Here is a 24,708-nt window from a genome sequence, read left to right as displayed (position 1 = left end):
CCTATTAATTATTTTTTTTAAACCGTAGTCAATGATAATTTTTTACATTGGGGGCAAAATTAGGATATCTTCAAGAGATCAACTTCAAAAAAAGTGTTCAATATTCAAAGTGTCTAACATGCCCCTCAAAAATGAAAGTTTGGGGCAAAAAAGGAATAAGACTTCAATTGGATATGCCCACCAGTGAAAGGAGTTGAATTGTCAATTACCCTCCCATCCATAAGCTTTTTAAATAGTAGTCATCAACTTCCAAGAGATTCGAAAGTCTTGAGTTTTAAATTTTTCATTAATTGTGAAGATACTTTATGTGGGGTAATTTTTGATCACTTTTGAAAATTTTCGAGATTATTTGAGTATTTTGTACATAATACTGAGATTATTTTTTTTGGGTGAAAATAAAATAGTGAATTTTAAACAGAGATTATTAAAAAAAAAAGAGAGGCAAGAAGAGTCTATGCATTTGCATCATTTGCATCTACATCACAAGAAAGACATTCGTATTTGCATCACTTGCATTGGCATTTGTATAAGACATTTGCATTCACATCTTGAGAAGAATTTGCATTCGTATCATGGCATCTGCATCCTAAGAAAATATATTTGTATGGGCATTTACATGAAAACAACATTGTCATTTGCATTATAAAAAAGTCAAATATATTTGCATCAAGCATTCACATCATTGCATTTGTATTCACATCGAAATTTCTATTAACATTAGTTGATGAGAATAGACTTCATAATTGCATTTATCAACTTTGTAAGTATTAAAAACAAAAAAAAAAAAGGAAAAAATTTAAGGGGAACCTTTTTCAAACAAAATTTTGAAGCCTCTGTTTAGGAGGAACCTTATTCAAACAAGACCTTTAAAGTCTTAAAAATCTCTGATCAGCGAAAGTCATTTTTAAAGTTTTATTGCCTTTGATTATGAAGAGCATTCAAAGATTTTGAGATTCTGTAAGACCTTCGGGCATAATTTTGATTCGCGGTATTTTTTTGATCGATTCTTTATTTCTTGACTTGCGGTGTTATTCCAATCAATTCTGTAAGACCTTCGGGCATAAATTTGATTCACGGTGTTATCCCGATCAATTTTTTATTTTTTGACTTATGGTGTTATCCCAGTCGATTCTATAAGACTTTCGGGCATGATTCCTAAGACCTTTGGGCATGATTTTTAAGACCTCCGAGCATAAATTCGATTCGCGATGTTATCTCGATCGATTCTTTATTTTTTAACTTACAGTGTTATCCTAGTTGATTCTGTAAGACGTCCGAACATGATTCCTAAGACCTTCGGGCATGATTTCTAAAACCTCTGAGCATAAATTCGATTCGCGATGTTATCCGATCGATTCTTAATTTTTTTGACTTACAGTGTTATCCAGTTGATTTTGTAAGACCTCCGGACATAATTTTGATTCACGATGTTATCTCGATCGATTTCTTATCTTTCAACTTGGGATGTTATCTCAGTCGATTCTGTAAGACCTCCGGGCATGATTTCTAAGATCTTCGGGTATAATTTTGATTCGCGGTGTTATTCTGATTGATTTTTTATTTTTTGACTTACGGTGTTATCCCAATCGATTTTGTAAGACCTTCGGGCATGATTTCTAAGACCTCCAGGCATAATTTTGATTCGCGATGTTATCCTGATCGATTTCTTATTTCTCTGACTTGCGGTTTAATCCCAGTCTCTTTTATTTTTCTAACTTGCGATTCAATCTCAGTCGTCGTCAATATTTGGCTCGTGGTTTAATTTCGATCTCCTTATTTTTTGACTTGTAATTCAATCCAAGTTAATGTCATTTTTTGACTCGTGATTTAATCCTGATCTCTTTATTCTCCAATTCGCGATTCAATCCTGATCTCTTTAATTTAAAATCGTAGTTTAATCTCGATTGTTGTTAACCCCTGACTCGTGGTTTATTCTCGGTCTTCTTATTTTTTGACTTGTGATTTAATCCAAGTTAACATCATTTTTTGACTCGTGATTTAATCCTGGTCTTTTTATTCTTTGATTTACGATTCAATCCTGATCTCTTTAATTTAAAATCGTAGTTTAATCTCGATTATTGTTGTTAATCCCTAACTCGTGGTTTATTCTCGGTCTTCTTATTTTATGACTTGTGATTCAATCCAAGTTAACGTCATTTTTTGACTCGCGTTTTAATCTCGATCTCTTTATTCTTCGATTTATGGTTCAATCTCGATCTCTTTAATTTAAAATCGTAATTTAATCTTGATTGTTGTTGTTAACCTTTAACTCGTGATTTATTCCCGGTCTTCTTATTTTTTAACTTGTGATTCAATCCAAATTAACGTCATTTTTTGATTCGCGATTAAATCTCGATCTCTTTATTCTTTGATTCATGATTTAATCCTGATCTCTTTATTCTCTGATTCACGGTTTAATCCTAATCCTTAATATTTCTCTTACTATTGGTTTAATCTCAATCTCCTCATTTTTTACTTGTGATTCAATCCAAGTTCAATCCTGATCTTGTTATTCTTTGACTCACAGTGTCATCCCGATCACTTTTTTTATTATTTGACTTTCGGTGTTGCCTTAATCGATTCTTTATTTTTTAACTCACGATGTTATTTTCTTTATCACTTGACCTGACTTAAAAGAAAAATCCATGATTTATTTTCGGACAAAATCGTTGTCTTTATTTTTGCTTTATTCATGATTCTCAGTAATGTATAAAAAAAGACAGCTGTAGAGATCGATTTTATCCGGATCTACTGTTTTCATTTCAATTTAATAATAATAATTTTAATAATAATAATAATAATAATAATAATAATTTTAAAAATATAATAATAAAAAAAGAGAAAAAGGAGATAGAAACCAAAGGGCTGGTACGACACCACTGCCGCCCCCGACCAGCCCCTATTCAGTCCACCTATAGCCACCCAGATCCCCCTATTTGAAGCTCTTTAAAATCCCTAGCCCCTTTCCCCTTTAAACTCTATTTGAAAAAAAAAAGGGCCTATTCAATCCACCCCTACGATAAACCCTTGAGCTCAGATGAACTACCCCTATCAAAACACTTTCAACAGCCTCAGACAGAATTCCCATCCTCACACATAAAAAACCCAAATTTCAAACTCACACCCAAATACCAAAACCAAAGAAAACAGAAATAAAAAATAAACAAACACAGTCCTCCCCGCAGGGAGGAACCTAATGTCACGCTACCTGCAAAAGCAAAAATCATATGAGTCTCTCCTTAAAAAAAAAAAGAAAACAGAAAACTTTAAGCCCCGATCTACGATGATTGGAGCTGTTTCTGGCTAAAACAAAACCAGATCCGAAAAGAGAACGAAAAAAAGAAATTTTTAAGGTATGTTAAAGGTTTTCCTGCCACCGACAATCACCAGCAGCGCCGTCGATGGTGAACCAGGCGACGGTCGGCACGACGATCTGACGACTGGATGGCGAGGAAGCTCTGGAGCTCTCCTCTCTTTTTTTTTTTTTCTGAAACAGATAAAAGACTGAAACAAAAAAAATTTTAGTTATATATAAAGGCCTAAAGGCCAAAACGACTTCGTATTGGGCAACGAAAGATCCACGCGTGGACCCAGACCTGACCCTGGGTCCGCGTAATCGACCCGCCAATCTGATTCCTCAACAGCCTTGAACAGGTTTGATCAGATCGAATTGAGCCGTTCCCTAGACCGATCCGAACCATTCATCAACAGGCTGAACCAAACTGCGTATCGAACCGACGCCTTTTCGATCCAATCGAACCGTTGACCGGTTTGATTCAGGTAAAAAAATTTTTTTTAAAATTTTTTATATATTATTATTTTTGTTATTTTAAGTATTTTTATATATTTATGCATGATAAGTTTTTAAATTAGTTAGGATAAATATTTAATTATTTTAATAATAATAAAAATGAAAATAAGTAAGATAATAATTAAAAAATATATATTAAAAATGCTTTAAAAAAAATAATAATAAAATAATTTTTATTACTTTCCTTGTCTAGATGTTGGAGGGAATAAAAACATATTCCTAAAAATAATTTCGTCTAGATGTTGAGAAATTATTATTAATCAATTTTCATAAAAAAATATATGAGAAATTTTTAATTAATTTTAAAAAATCATTAAAATCGAACTTGTTCCGAAAATTTACCTAGATGTTGGAGATTTTTAGAGATGTTCGCATTTTCTTAAAAACGAAACCTTAAACACTAATTCTTAAATTTCAAAACATTAGAATACGAAACCCTTAAAATCCAAAATCCCTTAAAATCCGAAACCCCTAAAAATCCAAAATCCCTTAAATTCAAACCCCATAAAATTCCAAACCCCTAAAACCTAAAATCCCAAAATCCAAAACTCCTTAAATCAAAACCCCAAGCCTCATTTTTTAAAACAAAATCAAAACCCTAAAATCTCTAAACTTTAAAATCAAAACCCTAAACCTTTCATACCCTAAAATTCAAGCCTTAAGACCCTTTAAACCTTAAAACCAAACCCTAAAACGCTCAAGACTCAAATTAAAACATTAAAATATGAATCTTCAAAATCTTAAAACTCTAACCTTTAAAACCTTTATTCAAGCCCTTACTCAAAACATCCTGTAAATCCTAAAGACACGTGTGAAAATCTTATTTGAAATAATTTGTTCTCGAATGCCGCCTAGATGACGGGGTATTTAAAAAATTTTATTTCGTTAAGTCTTTTCACAAGATTTCTTAATTCGCATTAATAATAAGATTAATAAATAAAAAGTATAATAGTAAATTGGGATCTTAAATATAAACAGTCGCACCTAAGTTCTGCTTAGATGTTGAAGAGTCGAGGTGGTCTCATTATACTTAAGAACCCAACTTTTAAATTACATTTCATTTTACATGACATTCATTAGCATACATACGTTATCGTGTTATTATCGATAATTGTCTGCATTATTCTCTCTTTAATTTACTGTTTGATGATAAAATATTTTATAATAAAAAAAAAATACATTTTAAATTTTTTTTTGTGATATTATAAAATAAAATAGAAATAACAGTCCGAAAAAAATAATTTTTGGTACTCTGCCTAGATGTTGGAGAGTCACTAACAATTATCTTCTATAAATATTGTTATTTCATTTTAAGGATTATCATGTTAAATCTTAAGCAAAAAGAGTTATTTTAAAATTCTGCCTAGATGTTGGAGAATTTTAAAATAATTATTTAATTTTAAGATTTTCTCAATATTCCTAAATAAAGAGCTTTAGCAAAATTTTATTTTTTCAAATGAAGGGAATTAGTGTTAAAATTCAAATTGAAATCATTTTTATCCAACACCGAAAATAGCGCATAATTAAATGGTACCAATTTATAGGTGTTGTGGGGGTGCTAATATTTCCTCACACGTAACCGACTCCCGGACCTAATTTGATTTTTCGTAGATCAAAATTTATTTTTTTGATAAACTTTAAACTCGTTTTTATAGTTTTATTAAGAAGATAAATTTTTGGGTGGACAATCACACCCTAACAAAATTTGGTGACGACTTTCTTTTTATTTTTCTCAATTTTAAAATATATTATGTCTAACGGTCCTAAAACCGTTACGACACTTATTATATTTTTTTAAATTCAAAATATATTTATCAATTTAAAAATTATCTATACACTTAGTTGTCATGCAATAAACCTATAAATGTTATGTGTTACACCATTATTTTTTTTTTCAATTCACAATTTTTCTTTGAAAAATATGCTGTTACTTTTATAATTTTATTCTTATAAAAATTAATATTTTATTTCAATTCATTTGTCTTTTAATACTCATTTACTAACTTTTTTTTTTTATATTTTGTCTAGAAATTTTGATTATTTATCACAAAGTAATAGTATATTCGTAAATATTTATTAAAATTCTTTTGTTTTCTAAGAAATTTATTAAAATATAGCTTACTAGAATATATATATATATATATATTAAATTGTGTTGTTTGAATTCTTGGTTTTTTTTTATTGATTTTAACCTATTATCAAGAACTATGCTATTTTTTTAGTTTTCACAATTTTATATATTTTATAAACAGTTTGTTTTGTTATGAATTAGTTCTTGAAATTATATAATTTAGTTTTGATAAAATAAGTACTATCACTTTTAGAAAAAAAAAAAAACTCATTTCATTACTTATTTTAATTTGTGAATAATTATTTTGGATCAATTGATAAGATACCGATGATAAGAATATCTATATTTTTTGCTTATATTTTAAGATAAATGACTCAAGAGATATTTAACTTAATTGTATCAAATATGATCGTCATTGGTTTAGAATTTATAGTTATATAATTTAAATATTTTAAAAAATATTATAAGATAATTCATAAATCAAATGATTTTATCTATTATTTAAGATTTTTTTTAAAATTTTTATCATGCAAAAATATTTTATATTGTACATATTTCTTCAATCATTTTAGGTAATTCATAACTCATAAATTAAACACTTTAGAATTTTTTTTTTCAAAATTTATCATAAATCAAATAGATTATAAATATATAATCATTTTTAAAATAAAAAACTTTAAGATCAAGATGTGATAAATAATTTTTTTACAAATAAAGAATTAGAATATATTCTTTTATTAAAATAATATAAAAATTAAAATACATTAAAAAATTGAAATTATAAAAAATATAATAAAAATATGTGCATATTAAAAAAGCTAGTTTTATATAAAATAAGTTTTAATTTCTATAAAAAGTGAAATTTAATTATATTTATATTAGCCCTTTTCTTTTGCATTTATATTTTATACAAGAAGAAGAAATGCATTCACGTGTTTCTCGCGTGGATTGCAAAAATAATAGAGAAAATAAATTCATGAGGATTTTTCTGCATTTTTGCACGTGCTAAACAACATGTAAACACGAGGTTCATACGAATGATGAGAAGAGATTGTGAGAGACAATGGCCCTATATTATCCAATTAGATGTTGGTCCACCTTTCCTCCATTTTTGACACAGATGCGTACCAAGAGGAAGGATTGTACGAATCAAATATACCATGTCGGCTTGTATCAAATTTAATGAAAGATGTCATCATTGATTTTCATTTTCATGTCATTAAATCCGTATCACCAATTAAAACTTTTATTTACTGGAGTTTTTAAAACTTCATCAGCCATGTTAGAAAGATAGAATACACCTTTTCAAAATAATAATTTAATAATAAAAACTATATTTATTATTTTTTGTCTCATTTATAAAATTTAAAAATATTATATAAAACAGATTTTTTTTTAAATTCATTAAGTGAAGTTTTTAAATTAATAGAATTACAAAAATTTTAAAGTATATAAAAATAAAAATAATTAAAAAATATGTGATAATATCTTAAATTCACTTGTAAAATTAAAACTCTTTTTATCATAAGCTATAAAAATTAATTCTAAGGTTTAAAAACTCTTGTCATAATATATGGAGTAAGAATTTTTTAAAAATAATTTTATTTATTTTATTTGTATATATATAAATTAGTATTTTTTAAAATTATATTTAAAATTTCAAAATTTATAACATATATAGAAATTTATATATGACTAATTTTTCATAAAAATAAATTTAAAAAAAGTAAAAAAATGATGTATATATTTACTTTGCATAATTTTTATTTGTAATAATATTTATAAACTTAAAATTTATATCAAATAACAATAAATTATATGTCTTTCTTAAAACAAACATATATATATATATATTATCAAATGATGAATTAAATAATAAAAAAATATTTACATATTCTCACTTTTATAATTTTATTTAAATTATTATACAAAATATGAAAAAAATTAAGAAATTTGTGAAAAAAAAATTAAAAAATATTAATTTTCACAATAATAAACTTGCAATTGTAATAGAACATATTTTGAAAAAAATGCAAATCAAAAAAATAAATTGTAATAGAAATAAAATTTCAAAAGCTGTAAACAAAAAATATATATATATATGAAACATTGTATAGTTTATATTTATAATATTTAATTTATAAAATAACTCTTAAATGATACTTAGATTGAATAGGAAATTTTTAAATTGATATTTAAAAAAATAAAAAATATAATAAGTGATAAAAATTAAGTAAAAAATTTTATCTATTTTTTAAATATAAAATTGATAAGAGTTTTGATTTATACGTTGGAGGGAAAATGAGAGAAGGAGAGAACTGAGCCGATTTCGATTTCAGCCGAGGCGAGTGGAGTCGAGTCTCGAGAGAGAGAGAGAGAGATAGGAGACTTTCTCCGTACGAGTGCTCCATCAGGGGCATCCTGCACCAACCAGGTCCAAATCGCTGATGCTCCGAACTTTTAATGAAAAGCCCTGTTTTATCCACGTGCTCTTCTCTCATTAGCCTTTCGCTCTTCTCCAAGCACCACTCCCTCTCCTTTTGCCCATTTCTTTTAGAATTTATTATTTTATTTTCCTCACTTTAAGAAACAAAATACCAAAAATTATTAAAACTCCGTCGGAACAGACACACCAAAAAAAAAAAATTGTCGGAATATTATCTTCATCGGAAGAGCTTCTTTATTAGATTAGATAGACTTTGAAGAGACAATCAAACCTCAAACTGACTTTCTTCATTTTCTTTTTTTTTTTTTTTTCTCTGTTTAAATATATTCTTCCTTTGATGAATTGAAACTTCCCTGTTTTAACAGAAAGCTTAAGCTTCATCTGTGCCTTTTCTTTTTTCTATTTTTGCTTTTGCCTCATCTTGTTTTTCCTTTGCTAGGGTTTCATTTCTTTTTTATTTTTTAGGATTATTATCTTCAAAGACGAGACTTTAGAGCTCAATCGAAATTTCAACAGTTTTCAATCAGAAAGAAAAAAAAAAGAACATAAATTTGTTGCGGAATTAAAAAAGAGTTCAATTGGATGGTTAATTTGGAAGGAGAAAGAGGAATCGGAAGGATTATTTCGAGGTTCGGTGGTTTGAAGGTGATGTGGAAATTGAAAGAAGCGTTTGGTTTTTAAGATACTGAAAAAAAAGAAAAAACAAGAAATGAGGAATTCGGGAATAGTTTAGAAACAAAAAAAGAAAGAAGAAAAAAAGGTTGCAAAAGTTGCAACTATGAGTTGCAGCGAAGAAGAAACGAGAAGCGTCGTCGTTTCAAATGGGTCGACAACGGCTGCGCAAGAGTTGACCATCGATCACAATTTGCTCATTGACCCGAAATTGTTATTTATCGGCTCCAAAATCGGCGAAGGAGCTCATGGCAAAGTTTACGAAGGAAGGTCAGTCTCAAACACCTCTGTAAATAATGATACTAATCGTATTAATCTACTCGTTATTTTCTCAGACCCCAAAATAGTAAAAAAAAAAGAAAAGAAAACAGCCATGGTTGATGCTAGTTTAGTGGTAAAGATTTTTTTTTTATGTTTTTAATTTTTTGTTGTAATTCGAACTTTTGTTGTTAATTATGCCCCAAATTAACAAAATTTATTTTGTTTTAATTAGAAAATATATTTTATATGCTTGTGTGGATGTAACAGGAGAAGTCAATTTATGAAGAACATTGTTATTCCTTTCTAATTATTATTATTTGTGTAAGAATTTTATAGAAACAATAATTTGTTTATTGTTTTATGGGAAAAAGAATGACGGGGATGGAATTTTAATTTGTGAAGTTTTTTGTTTTTTGGTGCGAAACATTGTGATGGGAGTAAGTTGTAAAATTTTGGTTGTGCACAAGGGGACTGTGCTAGTTACATAGGGTTGAGTCTAATATTTTTCCAGGTATGGTGATCGGATTGTTGCCATTAAAGTTCTTCACCGTGGGAGTACTGTTGAGGAAAAAGCTGCACTTGAAAGCCGTTTTGCTCGTGAGGTTAACATGATGTCTCGAGTAAAACATGAGAATCTTGTCAAGGTGACTGTTCCAAACTTGAAATGCAATGTGACTGTTTCATTGATGGAATGCAATATGACTGTTTCATTGATGGAATGCAATATGACTGTTTCATTAATGGAATCTATGTTTATCTGTTTCTCACCTGCAATGGGGGATTTGTTGCCTTGCAGTTCTTTGGAGCTTGTAAGGACCCGCTGATGGTGATAGTAACTGAATTATTACCAGGAATGTCACTCCGGAAGTATTTAATTAGCATCCGTCCCAAAGTTTTAGACCTTCATGTGGCTTTGAATTTTGCACTGGACATTGCTCGAGCCATGGATTGTCTTCACGCCAATGGGATTATACATAGAGATCTAAAGCCTGGTACTTCTTGAACATTATCAGTTACAATAGAATGTTCTTTTATGGAAATATTTGTTAGTGATTGAAAAGCTTGCTTGTTTTAATTCAAAGTCCATCCAATCATTTCTTTCGTATCAGCATCTGGTTCCTCAATCTCTCTCTCTCTCTCGTATGCATGTCTGCATTAAGTCTTCACATCTGTCAACTTATTTCATAAGCGTGCAGAAACTGAAGTTTATATTCTAATCTCTAACTAGGACACAGTTCATCCTTTTTACTTTAATTCCTAGTTTTTTTCTTTCTTTGCTGTGCATTGGTGGCTTAGATAGTTCTCTTTTTGAATTCTTTGTGGCTGCAATGTTCTCTTGTTTTGTGACTGTTTTCTATGTTTCTTGCAAGCAATGTTGTCCCCAACTCTATCGTAATTGTTATGAAAAACTTTGAAAAATGGAACACCTGAATGATTATTAAATTACTATCCTATACTTTTAATGCATTCACTTTGGGTTGGGAGTTGCAGTGGCTGATGCATGTATCTGATTGAATCTGTGCCATTGAAAGCAGAATGTGGATTGTAATGTCCTCTTTGATGTAATTTATTTGTTCATACTTCAGTCTCCTCTTGATCCCTTTGAATAATTGCAAATTTATATGGAAAATATCTATGCAGACAACTTGTTGCTTACAGCAAACCAGAGTTCTGTGAAACTTGCAGACTTTGGTCTTGCAAGGGAAGAATCTGTCACAGAGATGATGACTGCAGAGACTGGGACTTATCGATGGATGGCCCCTGAGGTTTGTGCCACTATTGTATTTGCAAAAAGGACAAAGAATCATATTTATAATGACGATTGAAGGTTTTTGTTTGTTACAATATTTAAGTTTCTTTATGCAATTTCTTGTCAATGGGTGATATAATTACCCCCTGCAAGTCATGGAATGTTCTTTAGAGGCCATAAGCATTTTGTCTGTGACACAGGTTTAGTTTCAAATATCTAGCATGTTGATTATTTGAATGACATAAGTTATGAAAATATCAAGTCTTAATCAAGAAGAAAAGTTGCAATACAAATACACACACACACACACACGCATAGACACATATGTATGTGTATGCATATACAGAATACTTCAATTGATAGCAAATCCATTAGCTGCAGCCAGAATAACCTACTCTTTATGCCAAAAATTTACAGTCTCTGCAATTTTCTTAAGACAAGAATCCATCTTTAGGTAATTTATTTATTAATATGGACACATGATATGTGATTTTTGCTCAAAGGATTTTTGGCATATTTCTACCTGGGAAATTAATGTATTTCTTACCCATTGACTACTCATGGATCATTTTGTGCTGTGGTATTTAGTAGCTGACTGGATTAATAGACTTAAAAGTATTCTTGAACTTTCTAGTCTGTTTTAGGTTTGGACAACAACGGACAATAATATAGAACGTATTTTGTCATCAATGTGTCGTGGTTATGGTTTGTTCGTGTAACAAAAATTAATCTCTGAGTAGACAAACTTTTGTATACAACTTTCCATACTTGGTTGTCACTCTTTTAGTGTTGATATGTGTCATTGTAGTTGTATAGCACGGTGACATTGCGTCAGGGAGAGAAAAAGCATTACAATAACAAGGTTGATGTCTACAGCTTTGGAATTGTATTATGGGAATTGTTGACCAATCGCATGCCATTTGAAGGCATGTCCAATTTGCAGGCAGCTTATGCTGCTGCTTTTAAGGTGCAAGTCTTTACTGCATGTAGTTGTTATGCATGATAAATCTTTACGCTAACAGATAACTAACTAGGTTGATGTCGTATGAGTGTGCAGCAAGAGCGACCTAGCCTTCCAAAGGATATATCCCCTGATCTAGCATTTATCATACAATCATGTTGGGTTGAGGACCCTAACATGAGGCCCAGCTTCAGCCAGATAATCCGTATGCTGAATGCCTTTCTCTTCACGCTCACAGCTCCTTCACAATCCTTACCTGAATCTGACAACGGTGAGACAGCAGAAACAAGTAATGGAACCATGACTGAGTTATCTGGTCGAACAAAGGGGAAGTTTTCTTTCCTCCGCCAACTGTTCACTGCCAAGAGGACAAGAAACTCACAATGAGGGTAAAGTATTGAAAAAGTTTCTTTTTCTTCCAACAGTAGACATGTTTTAACCGAACCTCTTCTTCGTTACCTTTTATGATGACTATCTTCAAATGAAGGAAATGTAGGAAGGATGTTGATGGGATAACTCCTTGGCAAAATAAAAGAAAAATAGAGCACCATTTATATTGTCTAGTTGACTTTGTTGTGAGGAAGATACACGGTTCTGACATTTTTCTGTTCATATCCAATGTTACCTTCATAAGAAAAAGGCAATTGTAGTTCAAATTAACAATTTGCTTTTAGCAGTTATAGTTGAAGTAATTGCTCAAGATCGTGCTTAGTTTATAACATAGCTCTGAATTAGCAGCCTCTTGTTTTTGTGTGCGTGAGTGAAAAAAATACAAACTAGTGGGCATTTCATCCTTGTTTCTGTTTCCTAATGTGGTGGCACGCTTTTCAGGTGATATGTTTAGATTTGATGGTTGCTTGGATTTGTGTATTAGGCGTCATTTATAATTGCCGGAGTGCTTGTGAAAGAATACGTTGTCACATAATGATGTTGATTTCATGGGACAAGTGGTGCAAGAACCTAGGAATCGTGGTGGACTTTTCTTTTGTCTGCCTTTGCTTGTTCAAAATGCCTTGTAACTGGGCCAATATGTAATCCTTAAAAAAATGTTATGCATAGTTGCTTACAAGTTAACGACGCAGCAGCCAGCCATGGAGATTGCTGAGTAATAATGTAATGTAGTGAGCCGAGAAGAGAAAAAAAGGGGCGGGAAATAGCTAGAAGAAGAGAACAAGAAAAAACGGAGAGACTCTGAATATTGTTTCTGAAAGCTGAGGCATGTCTCCGATTGTAATACTCGCATGACATGACCAAATGTTGAACTACTTAAAATCTCCAATCTAGACTAATATAACCCAAGTTATATGAGGGATTCTATTTGCTTCCGTACAATTTCTGTTTAACATCCAATTTTCAAAAACATTTCATTTGTACTTATTACAACTCACATCTTAACTTCAAAATTTCAGAACTATCCCCATACATTATCTTCTCCTCCCTCGTACAATTTTCTTTTTTTTTTTAATTCTTCAAATCTAATTTTTCAAAAAAAAAAAAAACCTAAAATTTAACCTAGATTCAAAGGAAATTAAAGAAAATCAAGTTATAAAGCTTATACCAAAAGGTAATTTATATGTTTTTGTGTTTAAGTTCATATGATTTTGTGTTGAATTTTGAAAAGTTTGGGGTGAAATCGGTGTTGCGATTCATAGGTTTTGGAAATAATTTTTTAAAAATTCTTTTAAGTTTTTGAAAATGCATTTTTGAAATATTAGAAGAAGTTTTGGAAATATATTTTTGAAAATTTTGAAAAGTTTTCGGATATTCATTTTTGAAAATTTTTAAAAGTTTTCAAAAATATGTATCTGGAAGCTTTTAAAAGTTTTTGAAAATGCATGTCATGAATCCTTTTAAAGTTTCCTGAAATGCATGTCTAGAAACTTTTAAAATTTTTTAAAAATTTATGTCCGAAAACCTTTTACAAATTTCGACACCCTATATCTAGAAGCTTAGAAATCTCACAATAAATTTCATATCCATGCTTGTATCATTATATACACATTGAGTTTTGCATATTTGCTTTGAAAGCTAACGTGATGATCATCTAACATTCGTAAAAGTAATACTTTTAAGAAGAGACGATGAATCAATGAACATGCATATGAGTCAGTTGTTGATCTGACAAAGCAGTCGAATGTTTATCTCCTAAATTCGGTTGTTCATCCCTCAAAGTCATTTTTTGGAGGGTTGATGGATACTTCTTTACTTTAGAGCTTCAACAATCATATTGTAATATAAATGAAATGGTCAGGTAATAAATTCAATGAGACTGATACTTATTTTTGGTACATAATGTACGTAAAACTAATAATTAGTTTCTATTTGTCTTTGTTGTTATATAAGTGAGGTGCCTTAAAAACAATCAACTATAGGGCAAAGTTACAACGTTGGCCTTTAGATGCTTATTGGCAACGTGTTCGTGTGAAGGTTGTTTGATTAAGATTGCTACTATTAATTGATTGTGCTTATCATTTGTTCAATAATATGATAGTTTCAACATTTGTTGAAAATGGACAACTTGAGACAAATACTTTTCACCTACCATTCAACGAGATGACGATCACATTGGATGATGTTAAATTGATTCTCTATGTACCCGTTAAATGGGGCAATGATATTAGTTTAGAAGTTCATGACGTATAAGGCAACACATTGTTTTTGTGATGCATTTGCCAGGTTATAATGGTTGCGAGATACATTTAAAGGTGTTATTGATAGCTCTTCTAATCAAGATGTGGAGTATGCTACTAAAGCTTTCTTGTTCCATCTTTTAGGATGAACGTTATTTGTCAACAAGAGTAAAAATAAAGTATCGATTATGTATTTATATTTATTGAACAACTTGAGCACTACTAATATATATGTTGGGGGGCAACTTGCTTGACATATTTATACAAGCAGCTTAGTATATTGAGTAGAACTTAAGTTTATCAGATTGCTGGTTATATTACGTTTCTTCAAGTATGTATATTATATTAGTTTAATGATTTATAGATTAGCTATATTTGTTTATATGATTTTATATAACACATAATTTATGCTTTTTCAATGTAAATGTAGGCATAAATTTATAAGTACTTTTTATACTTGATCTAGTAGCCAACATGGGATATTTTGATTATGAGTCTCATGCTCGATGATGGAAGCCCTATAGTATACTGATTCATCATAACAACATAAGAGCAACTGGATGCCTTGTTCTTAGTTTACGTGTGTTGGAGCTCTTATGAGATACAGCGACAGCATCACTCATTATCAAATATTGCTTATTTTTCTAGGTGTATGAAGTGTGGGTTATTGTTGAGCTATATTATTTGAAGAGGGTTTTACAACCGTTAGGTTACGTATAGACCATTCCTTCAACCTCTTTGACTTCGTGTTAAGTTAACCAAAGTGTATATTTTAGCACATATGATGTTGCATATAACTTTTTGTATTAGTTTTGGAGTAATAGGATATACATGTTCCACCTATCGATCATCGAGGGCATCGATGTGCTACATCGGATGAGTCTTTACCAAATTATGATGATTGGTATGCATCAATTTCTTATTAGAACATTCAAAATCTGATGCATAAATCCAAGTTTCAGTCTATCTTGGTTGTTAGTAGGTCTACCAAGGATATGGTAAGTTATAACTTTGGTAGTTATTACTTATACAATATTAATTATATAGTTTAGATATTGATTTTTCTTATTAAAATTTTATAGGTGATCTCGTTGGCATTAACAGTTCTTAAATAGTGTTATTTACGGTGGATTATATCATGGAGTGGATGCATAGAGAGATGTGATTTTTGAAGCACATGTCATATTGCCTAGGTTGTTTGCGATGGGTCTGACCAGGGTGTTTATACTAGACCCATTGTTATATACATTGACTCCTTGACCATCTTTGCTTCCACTGCCCAATCCCCTTTGTTCCCTACCTTTAGCACCAACTATAGCACTACTTGATTTTCTTCGCTTATCAACTTTAGCACCAATGGTAGGACTATAGAATTCCTTGCACTCTCAACCTCCAGCATTTGTGGCAGTATTGCTCGATACCCACTCTATTCACCTCCAACATCGTTTGATCTCTTAGCATCAAAGTTAGCATTACTCGTTCCACCACAACATGTATATATTCGATTTAAAAAACCTAGGGTCAGAGAGTAGGACTTTTTTTATGAATACCTTAGATGTGCATTAATTTTTTTATTGTAATTATATTATTGCATGACATTTTATTTTTATGTTGCCATATATGATCTTGTTATATAACATATGCATTAAAGAAGTTACTACATAAATTATGCATTAAAGAGCTTGCTAAATATAAAATTATAAGATATCAAATAAAACATATTAATAAATAAAAAATCCATCTAAAGTTATCAATCTATTTTAACTGTTTCTTAAAGTTTTTACTAAATAATAATTTAAAATCTTCTATGCACGATACAAATGGAACCTCATATCCTTGAGCATGTTCATATTATATCCTATGCTAGTTGCATGTAATCGGATGTATTAGTAAGAACGACTTCATGAATACCTGTATAAAATCGATAGATATGATAAGTATTAATTGTAAGGTGATTATAAATAATAGAAATGATAAATATAAAATATAATTAATGGTACCTGTATAAAATGACAATCATTTACAAATCCAATCGTAATGACTTTCTGTTTCAATGGTGCAGGTGATATAGATCTAATAATAAGATATGTTAAGCATTGTCTCAAATTGATGTGGATTAGTATGACATTATTTCGTAAAGTAATCAAATGATCCATATCTGGTAAGGTTATCCACTTTTCGTATGAGGTAAAAGTGTTAAAATATGATACGATTTCTACTAATTTCTCAACATGTTCTATGGATTCATACAATGACATATTCGCCTCGATATTGAATCGATTAATTAGTTAAATCTTGTCATACTTGTACCCAACCATATATACCAAATCCAAGCAATCCAGCAATAGAACCAAAACCATAATATTTATTTGTTCAACATCAACGATGGTCTATATATATAGATGTAATTTTATTGGAAAACTAGACAAATATCAAATTTTTTGTCTACCATAAAAATGCTAAATAGAAAGTTTATTGATATATGATGTAACTTTCATGGAACTTCTAGTGGTTGGTGGTGATATATTATCTTGTACAGATAATATAATCTCCTAGTGTAATGGGTCACGTCGCATAGATTTATCTATTTTAATCGCTCTGCAACCTTTTGTCTTAACAAATTTTAGTAATGGAATCAAGACAGTTGTTGACAGATTACTTAGTTCTCGCAACTTTCTTTTCATGGTTAATTTATCAAATTCATCACAATCATTAAAGCATTTTATAATTAGCTTAATCTTGAACGTAATGGTCAACTCTTCAAATATTTCATCCACTTGGTTCTTCATTAATTTAACTTTTTTTGATGAGAAAGTATTTTAGATTAGAAAATTAGACTTATCACTTTTATGTGCTCTACCATTTTATGTGCACTAAGTAATTCATATGTGCATATGATAACGCAACCACAACATTGCTTGCTAATCTTAACCTGATTTGTTTGATTTTTCTCCATGAATATCATACTTAGTGCGCTCCTAGATACCAAACTTTGTAACTCTTTAAATAATGAAAGCTTGTAATTATGCTCGACAATCGTAAAATTTCTTTCAAAAGAAGCTTTTATCTCTATATGTTGTAATTCAATAAAGGTGTTAATTATACTTTATGATGATTCAAAATTTTCTTGAGATGATCCAAGGTGTCACTTAAATTTCATATGTGCATTCTCAACCCTAAACAAATCAATAAAAGTATATTAGAATGAATGTTTTGTTATGAATTATACAAATCTAAATAATCTTAATAAAAAACTAAACCAAAGCATACCTATTTGTTCTAATATTTTTAAAGCGCATTATTTTACCCGTCTAAGCAACAATAACATTTTTAAAGTGCATTACTTTTTTCATTTGAGCAATAATAAATATTTTTTTATATTTTGTCAACCATTGCTTACACCTAAATAAGTTTGATAATAAATTTTTAATGAATTTAAATGCCTTTCATACTCATCATAGGCAGAAAAAAACACATAGACATTTCAACTTGACATTAATGCCTTTCATTTTTCTTTTTGCTTAAAAAACTTCTTTCAATTTGTAAGCATGTTTATTGAGATATGCATTTAGCATAAAAGATTTGTTGTTTTAGGAAACACAACTTGTTTTACATTCATCAATGTCAAATCTTTGTCAGTAACATCAACATTAGAAAATATACTAAGAAGTATCAAACTTTTTAATGTAAACAATGCCCAACTGTAGTTGTTATAGTGCTTGACCTCCATGTACACAAATGCAACAGAAAGTACCATCTCAACAGAAGTTGCACCAACAATTTCAAGTAAAGGTAGACAATAATCATGACACTTAAAAAGGCATGCAACAAATATATACTAGTAAGATAAGCCTAGTACAAGTCTCTTACACAATTGCTTGACTTTTAGTCCTATGCTATTTCATGTATTTACAATCGAACAATTTTTTCATGAGTTATTGCATTTGTCATCTACCAGCTTTTTCAATATATTTATATCTATGATGTTCATTGTATATATCTTTATAGTGTTGACATTTTTCTTATCATGTTATTTTAGGATCAATAATATGTTTTTAGGTTGACCATACTGTTTGACATATTAGCCATTGTTGTCTTTGTTAAATAACTAACCTGCAAATGAATGTCCCTTTAATTGTTTTACTGATAAATGATTGTGAAACCCACTTACTATCTTTACACCCCATTCATCTTCACTTGCCAATTTAAATCTATATAACTGAAATGGACAATCACATATCTTTTTTTCTGTTTTCTTATGCTATATTACTTTCGAAAATGTAGTTCTTACTTTAGAAAAAATATGTAATGTATCTAAATGTACCTAAAATGCATTTTCGAAAGTAATAATATGAAGAACTACAATCATGTTAACAAAAATTAAAAAAAAATTATTACTTTCGAAAATGCATTTTAGGTACATTACATATTTTTTCTAAAAATGAATTTTCAAAACCTACTAAATAATCTCGGATATGTATATCCGGTAATATAAAGATTCTTTCAAAAATTCTTGTAATTCATATTCGGTCACATAGATATTTTTAAAAATGCATTTTCAGATACTAAAGTTATATTTGAGAAACACATTTTGGGATTGTGTGTATTTAGGGAAAAAATCAATTTACCCAATTGTCATCTTTGAAATCTTCATTTTTGTAGGTGTTTTTCTCAAGTTCACCTTCTGTTTTGACAATATACAAGATATTATAAATACTTTTACAAATTTTGACTGTGAATTTTGATTGTTGTTGGAGAAGAAGGAAAAAGGAGAAGGGAAGAAAAGAATACGATAAGAGAAAATGACGAAGAAGAGTGTAAAAAGGATAAAAAAGTAATTTACTAATTGGTATTTAAGTAATTTTATTTAAGATTAAATTTGTAATATAATTATTGGGGTGTTAAAAGAAATTATTGGTGTGTGAATAAAACTTTTTACTAAAATATAATAGAAAAGAAAATAAACTAAAATAAGTGAAATAAATTTCATATTAACACCTATTTTTTGACGAGGTATGCCTTCTAACATGCCATCTTCCAAAGAAAAGTTTAACCGATTTTGTCACAATTGTCTGAATAGTTTTAATGTGACAAACCTTACTATTTTTTTTTCAAACAAAATTAAGATTGTCTTTGAAATGATAGAAAACACAAGAGTAGAAAAGGGATAACAATTGGCTAATCTCTGCATTTTTTTTTAAATTCTTAAAGTTATGATTACACAATGTAGACAATATGACTAATCTCAAGTTTTAATGTTTAAAAAAAAATAATGCCATAGTTGACCAATGGAGTGGACAAAAAACACATTAACTATATTTATTGACTAAATAGAAGTTTTGGTCTTTAGTTTTTGAGGTTGAAGTTGAAGGCATAAACCAACCTTCTTGTTTAGTATGTTATTCTATTTTTACTTCACCCAAACTTAAAACAATTTTTGTTCAACTCAATAGTTTAAAATAATGGGAGAAGATCAAGTCCAACTCAATAGTTTCATTTCATTTTGCTTTGAACACAATTCATAAGCCTCAATGATTAGCTTAAACATTTAAATGAGAATAAAAAAATTACCTTTTTAATCCTCTTCTGTTCCAATATGACTTTGGTTGAAGTAATTTTCTTGGTCTGAAAAAAAGAACTGTTTAAATTCCATGCATAAAATACTTATCATATTTATATTGTCTATTTACCAAAAAAAGACATTTGAGAGAGAATGAGTTAATGGTTTTTGGGACAAGAGAAAATGTACAGTGGAATAAAAACATTGATTTTATTTATTTTTAAGTTTTTTTTATCCTATATGCCAAAAATAAGAGAATTTTAAGAGAAATCATCATATTGGATTATTGTTTTTTATATCTTTCCCAAATATAAATAAGATTATTTAGAATTCAGTAGAATAAGGAATTGATGTGATAAAATTAGTTGATCAAAGTTTTAAAAAGTCAACAAGTAAAGATGGTAATGATTAGTAGGAAAAGTTGGTGGTTGAGCAGGTAGAGGAAGAAAAAAAGTTAGGCAAAAAGCTAAAAAAAAGGACAATTAGATGTTTTAGAAGACACATCAGGGTGGTTAAATTAAGGAGTGGAGGTGGTGGCCAATCATTAGATATTGCATAGAATTCTGTAATGTCAACTTTTGTTATTTTGTCCTTATTGTTAATGGTCCCAATAGAATTTAGTCATTATTGTAATGTTGGATTACCAGCCTGGAGCATTTATATAGGAACTTGTATTCATAAGATTATCAAGAAATAAATTATTAGAATTCTTTTTTTCCAATTCTCTATTTTCATTTATTTTTTTTCTTTTTCTATATTCTAACCTATCTTATATATTTTATCTTTCATTACATTACAAATTGGTATATCCACCATTTAAAATTGGGAAAGACTAAGAAGCAACGAATAATGGTTGAAGGTACCTGACTAAACACCATACAAGAATAGATACGGGCTCTTTAACAGTAATTGAAAGGTATACAAATAGTATGGGAGGAATGATAGAAGAGGCTTGAGGCTAAGATGCTAGAGAGATGACTTATATCAATAAGTTACTCGAGTCACTCATTCAAAAAATAGCTTATTTTTTTGAAACTGATTCTATAAAGGCTCTACATATGACCAACCATTCTTCTTCTAATCTACCAACTGTTGTCATGGCATACGGGTTTAAAAACCAGATTGTCGGACTTAAAGAATGAAAAAAGAGGTTGAAAAGCATTTTCAATAAAAATAAAAAATAAGGAGTCACTACTAATATTTTTTAAGGTGTAATTGGTACAAAAAATTATCCTTTTAATAAAACATTTAAAACGAGTTTGAAGTTTGCTAAAAGAATATTTTGGTTTGTGAAAATCAGAGTTGGACCTAAGAGTCGATTATATATGGAGAAGGATTAACACCCATACAATATCCTTTGAACTAGATAATTACAAAAGTTGGATTTTTTTATTTTTTTTTGAAAATAAATCAATTTTGGTTTTTCTAAAAATAAAATAATTTATTTTTGGATCAATATGAAAAAATCCTAAGCATCAAGATATTGCCTTCACTATTCTATATTTAGAAAAAGTTTCAAAAAATTCTTAACTTAGGTGTTTTCAAATTGTCTTACAAAAACTGAGATAATATCTCACATAAATGATAACCATAAAGAGTCATCCTATTTTTAGACTAGATCTCAAATGCTATCTTTACCTGAGACACTATCTTATTTTAAAACATTTTTCATTGAAAAAACTTTAAAACCTATGAATGATATGCATAACATAATACTATATAATGTATGCATGATAATGAGGAATGAATGATGGAATGTGAATACATGATAATTTAAAAATACATGTATTAGTGAAGTAAAATGATATGCAAATGTATAGAGGGGATCAAGTCTTGGTTTTAAGGTTTGGGGCTTGGTTTAGGGTTCAGAGTTGGTTTTAGGAGTTAAGGTTTAGGTTTAGGTTTAGGATTTTAGGCTTTAGGGTTTAGGATTAGTGTTTGGTTAAAGGTCTAAGGTTAGGGTTCAAGTTTTAAGGTTTAAAGTTTGGCTTTTAGGGTTTATGTTTAGAGTTTGGGTTTAGAGTTTAAGTTTAGGTTTCTATTTAGGGTTTGAGTTTAGAGTTTAGGTTTAGGTTTAGGTTTAGGTTTAGGCTTTAGGGTTTAGGATTTAGGTTTGGCCAAAGCATTTTCATGCAAGAATTTGTTGGCTAAAAACTTAAGATATGTCTCAATTATTTTTTGTTTAGAATCAAACATATGCAATCAATAAAACATCACCATAAAAGTTGATTATTCTAATACTTTTATTCATTGAAGATTTTATTGAACACAAAGAAAACTTGAAAAACAAACCAAAATCACAAGCAAATACACTTGACATGAACAACATTTAGTCACCAAGCATTAAAAAGAGGTTAGGCCAAGCATGGGAAAGCTTGGTTGAATGCTTCTTATGGTTCCCTACAATTATTTAATCCTTTATTTAGCTAGAACTTGTATCAAACATTCATAAAACTATAATGTAAAGGCATTTTTATCATAAAAAGAATTTTAACAAATATGTAATAAACTACTTAAAAAGGAAACCATAAAAATATGTATGCTAGCCAAACACATTACATAAACTACTAACATAATCAACAATTATGCAAATAATAAATATCATATCATTTAAATCATTCATAAGCATCATTTAAAGCAAGAAAAACATTCAAAATAACCCAAATGAGGTTTAGCCATGGAGGATCACAAGCTTGGTCGAACTTTTAAATAGGTATTCATGGTGGATTTTTGATGTATCCTAATCTCTTTTACTTCAATCCAAACTATGAATTAGTTGGTTAAATTTTTAGATCAAGTTTTGAGTTGCGGAGGCAAACAACTATGAAGGAAATTGTTTTCTCACAAAAAAAAAAAAAAACAACAAAAAAAAAGATCAAATGAAAATAATATGAAAACTATGAAAAATGGTATGAAATGCAATGAGGTATATAACAAAAATTATACCTTCAATGAAGCTCCTAAAATTTTTCTATTTTTTCTTTCTTTTTTCTCCTCCATGCCATTACCTTGACTGCCTTCTCCTATCATTCCTAACTCTAAATGATAAATATATATCCTATGCAAATGTCTAATAGCCTTTTGATAAAAAATCCATCTAATAGTTACTATTCTTCCCTTGTTTATTTTTTGAGTAATCACCTTTCACTCTTGGATTAAAGCACTTAAGAGATTAATGGTTCATTATGAATCTAGCAAAAATGAGGCTCTAAGGGTAACTAGAACAGTTTGAAATGACCAATTTATCCTTTTCAAATATTTGACCTTTTTATGCAGCTAAGATCCCTTCTTTGTTTTTGTCATTTTAAAGTACAAAAAATCTTAAAATAATATGAAATGATAATTTAAAATTTTTCGTAAAAAACCAACTTCGAAAAGGTAAAATTACAAAAATACTCTAAATGATATTTTGAGAATTTTACACTTTTCGAAATACAATCAATGTTTTTAATGTATAAAAAATTATAAAATAATATCAAATCATGATATAAAATTTTTCGTGAAAAATCAAGCTTGAGAAGGTTAAATTATAAAAATATCTCTAAAAGCATTTTAGTAATTTCATATCTTCTATGGTGTGATCAAGGTTTTCGATGCATACAAAATCATAAATAATATTTAATCATTATCTAAAAGAATCATGAAAATTCAACTTTGAAAATGTCAAATTACAAAAATACCCATAAAGGGCATTTCGATAATTTTATCTTTGTCGAAGTGTAATTAAGGTTTTTAGTGCATTAAAAATCACTAATTTCATTTTTTAGCCTGATTAATTCCATTTAGTTGTAAAATTTAATGGTTGACCCAAGTTCAACCTAGTTTGATTAATTTTGATCAATTTTAACTAAGTTTAACTTTGTTTGACTATGTTTTACCAAGTTTCAACCTTGGTCATTTGGGTCGAATTTGTCATAAATTTAATTTTAAAAATTGTCAAAATTAAAAAAAAAATATTAAATTTGAATCGAATCGAATCGGGTTTAAAAACCTCACAACTAGTTAGATTTTATTCGGCCAAAATTAGATGCCTACAACTAGAAGAAAGGATAAAATTCCTATTGAAGCTACGACGATAAATAAAAATGGGAAATACAATTATAAAACCATAGAGGCTGATTTATTACCTAAGATCAACAAGGCCAAAACTAGTCTAACCCACAAGGTAACCTGTCTCCTACTAAACACAATGAGTTAGTTCTTGGGTCTAATTCTTCAACTAGCTTAAATGCCTTTACTCCTAGACCTAAGATAGAGTTACTTGTATTTGTTGGGGAGAATCCGAGGGGCTGGTTAAGAAAATGTCAGAAATATTTTTTAATCTTTGCTATAGATGAGTAGCGAAAATTAGAAGTAGCTAGTATGTATTTAGCTGGTAGGGCTGAAACTTGGTTTAATGGCTACTTCATGCAAAACCTAAACTGTCTTGGTAGGAGTTTGCTGTGGATTTATGTCAAAGGTTTTTGATAAAACCTACTTCGATGTCGTTGAAGAGTTTAATAAGTTGGTTTAAAAATCCACGGTTGATAATCTATCAAGAGAAATT

The 24,708-nt window shown here is 29.4% G+C and overlaps 1 protein-coding gene across 2 annotated transcripts; it reads left to right on the top strand.

Moving 5' to 3' along the window:
- Positions 1–8,433: 8,433 nt before the first annotated feature.
- LOC111279891 (serine/threonine-protein kinase STY13-like) lies at positions 8,434–13,297 on the top strand. 2 transcript variants are annotated; one of them, XM_022866954.2, is made up of 7 exons: positions 8,434–9,270; positions 9,773–9,905; positions 10,058–10,253; positions 10,903–11,027; positions 11,820–11,978; positions 12,069–12,361; positions 12,847–13,297. In XM_022866954.2, exons 1-6 carry the CDS (start codon positions 9,107–9,109, stop codon positions 12,357–12,359), a joined length of 1,068 nt encoding a protein of 355 aa, XP_022722689.2. In that variant the 5' UTR covers positions 8,434–9,106; the 3' UTR covers positions 12,360–12,361; positions 12,847–13,297. The 2 variants fall into 2 exon arrangements, with proteins under 2 accessions (XP_022722689.2, XP_022722688.2); XM_022866953.2 differs by having other exon boundaries at positions 12,804–13,297.
- The last annotated feature ends 11,411 nt before the right edge of the window (positions 13,298–24,708 follow it).

The sequence above is a fragment of the Durio zibethinus genome, chromosome 27, assembly GCF_047325235.1.
Source record: "Durio zibethinus cultivar Kanyao isolate XHJ-2024 chromosome 27, ASM4732523v1, whole genome shotgun sequence".
In the NCBI taxonomy this organism is placed as follows: domain Eukaryota; kingdom Viridiplantae; phylum Streptophyta; class Magnoliopsida; order Malvales; family Malvaceae; genus Durio; species Durio zibethinus.
The sequence above is the reverse complement of the archived record's forward strand: the minus strand, read 5'-3'. Positions and strand labels throughout refer to the sequence as shown.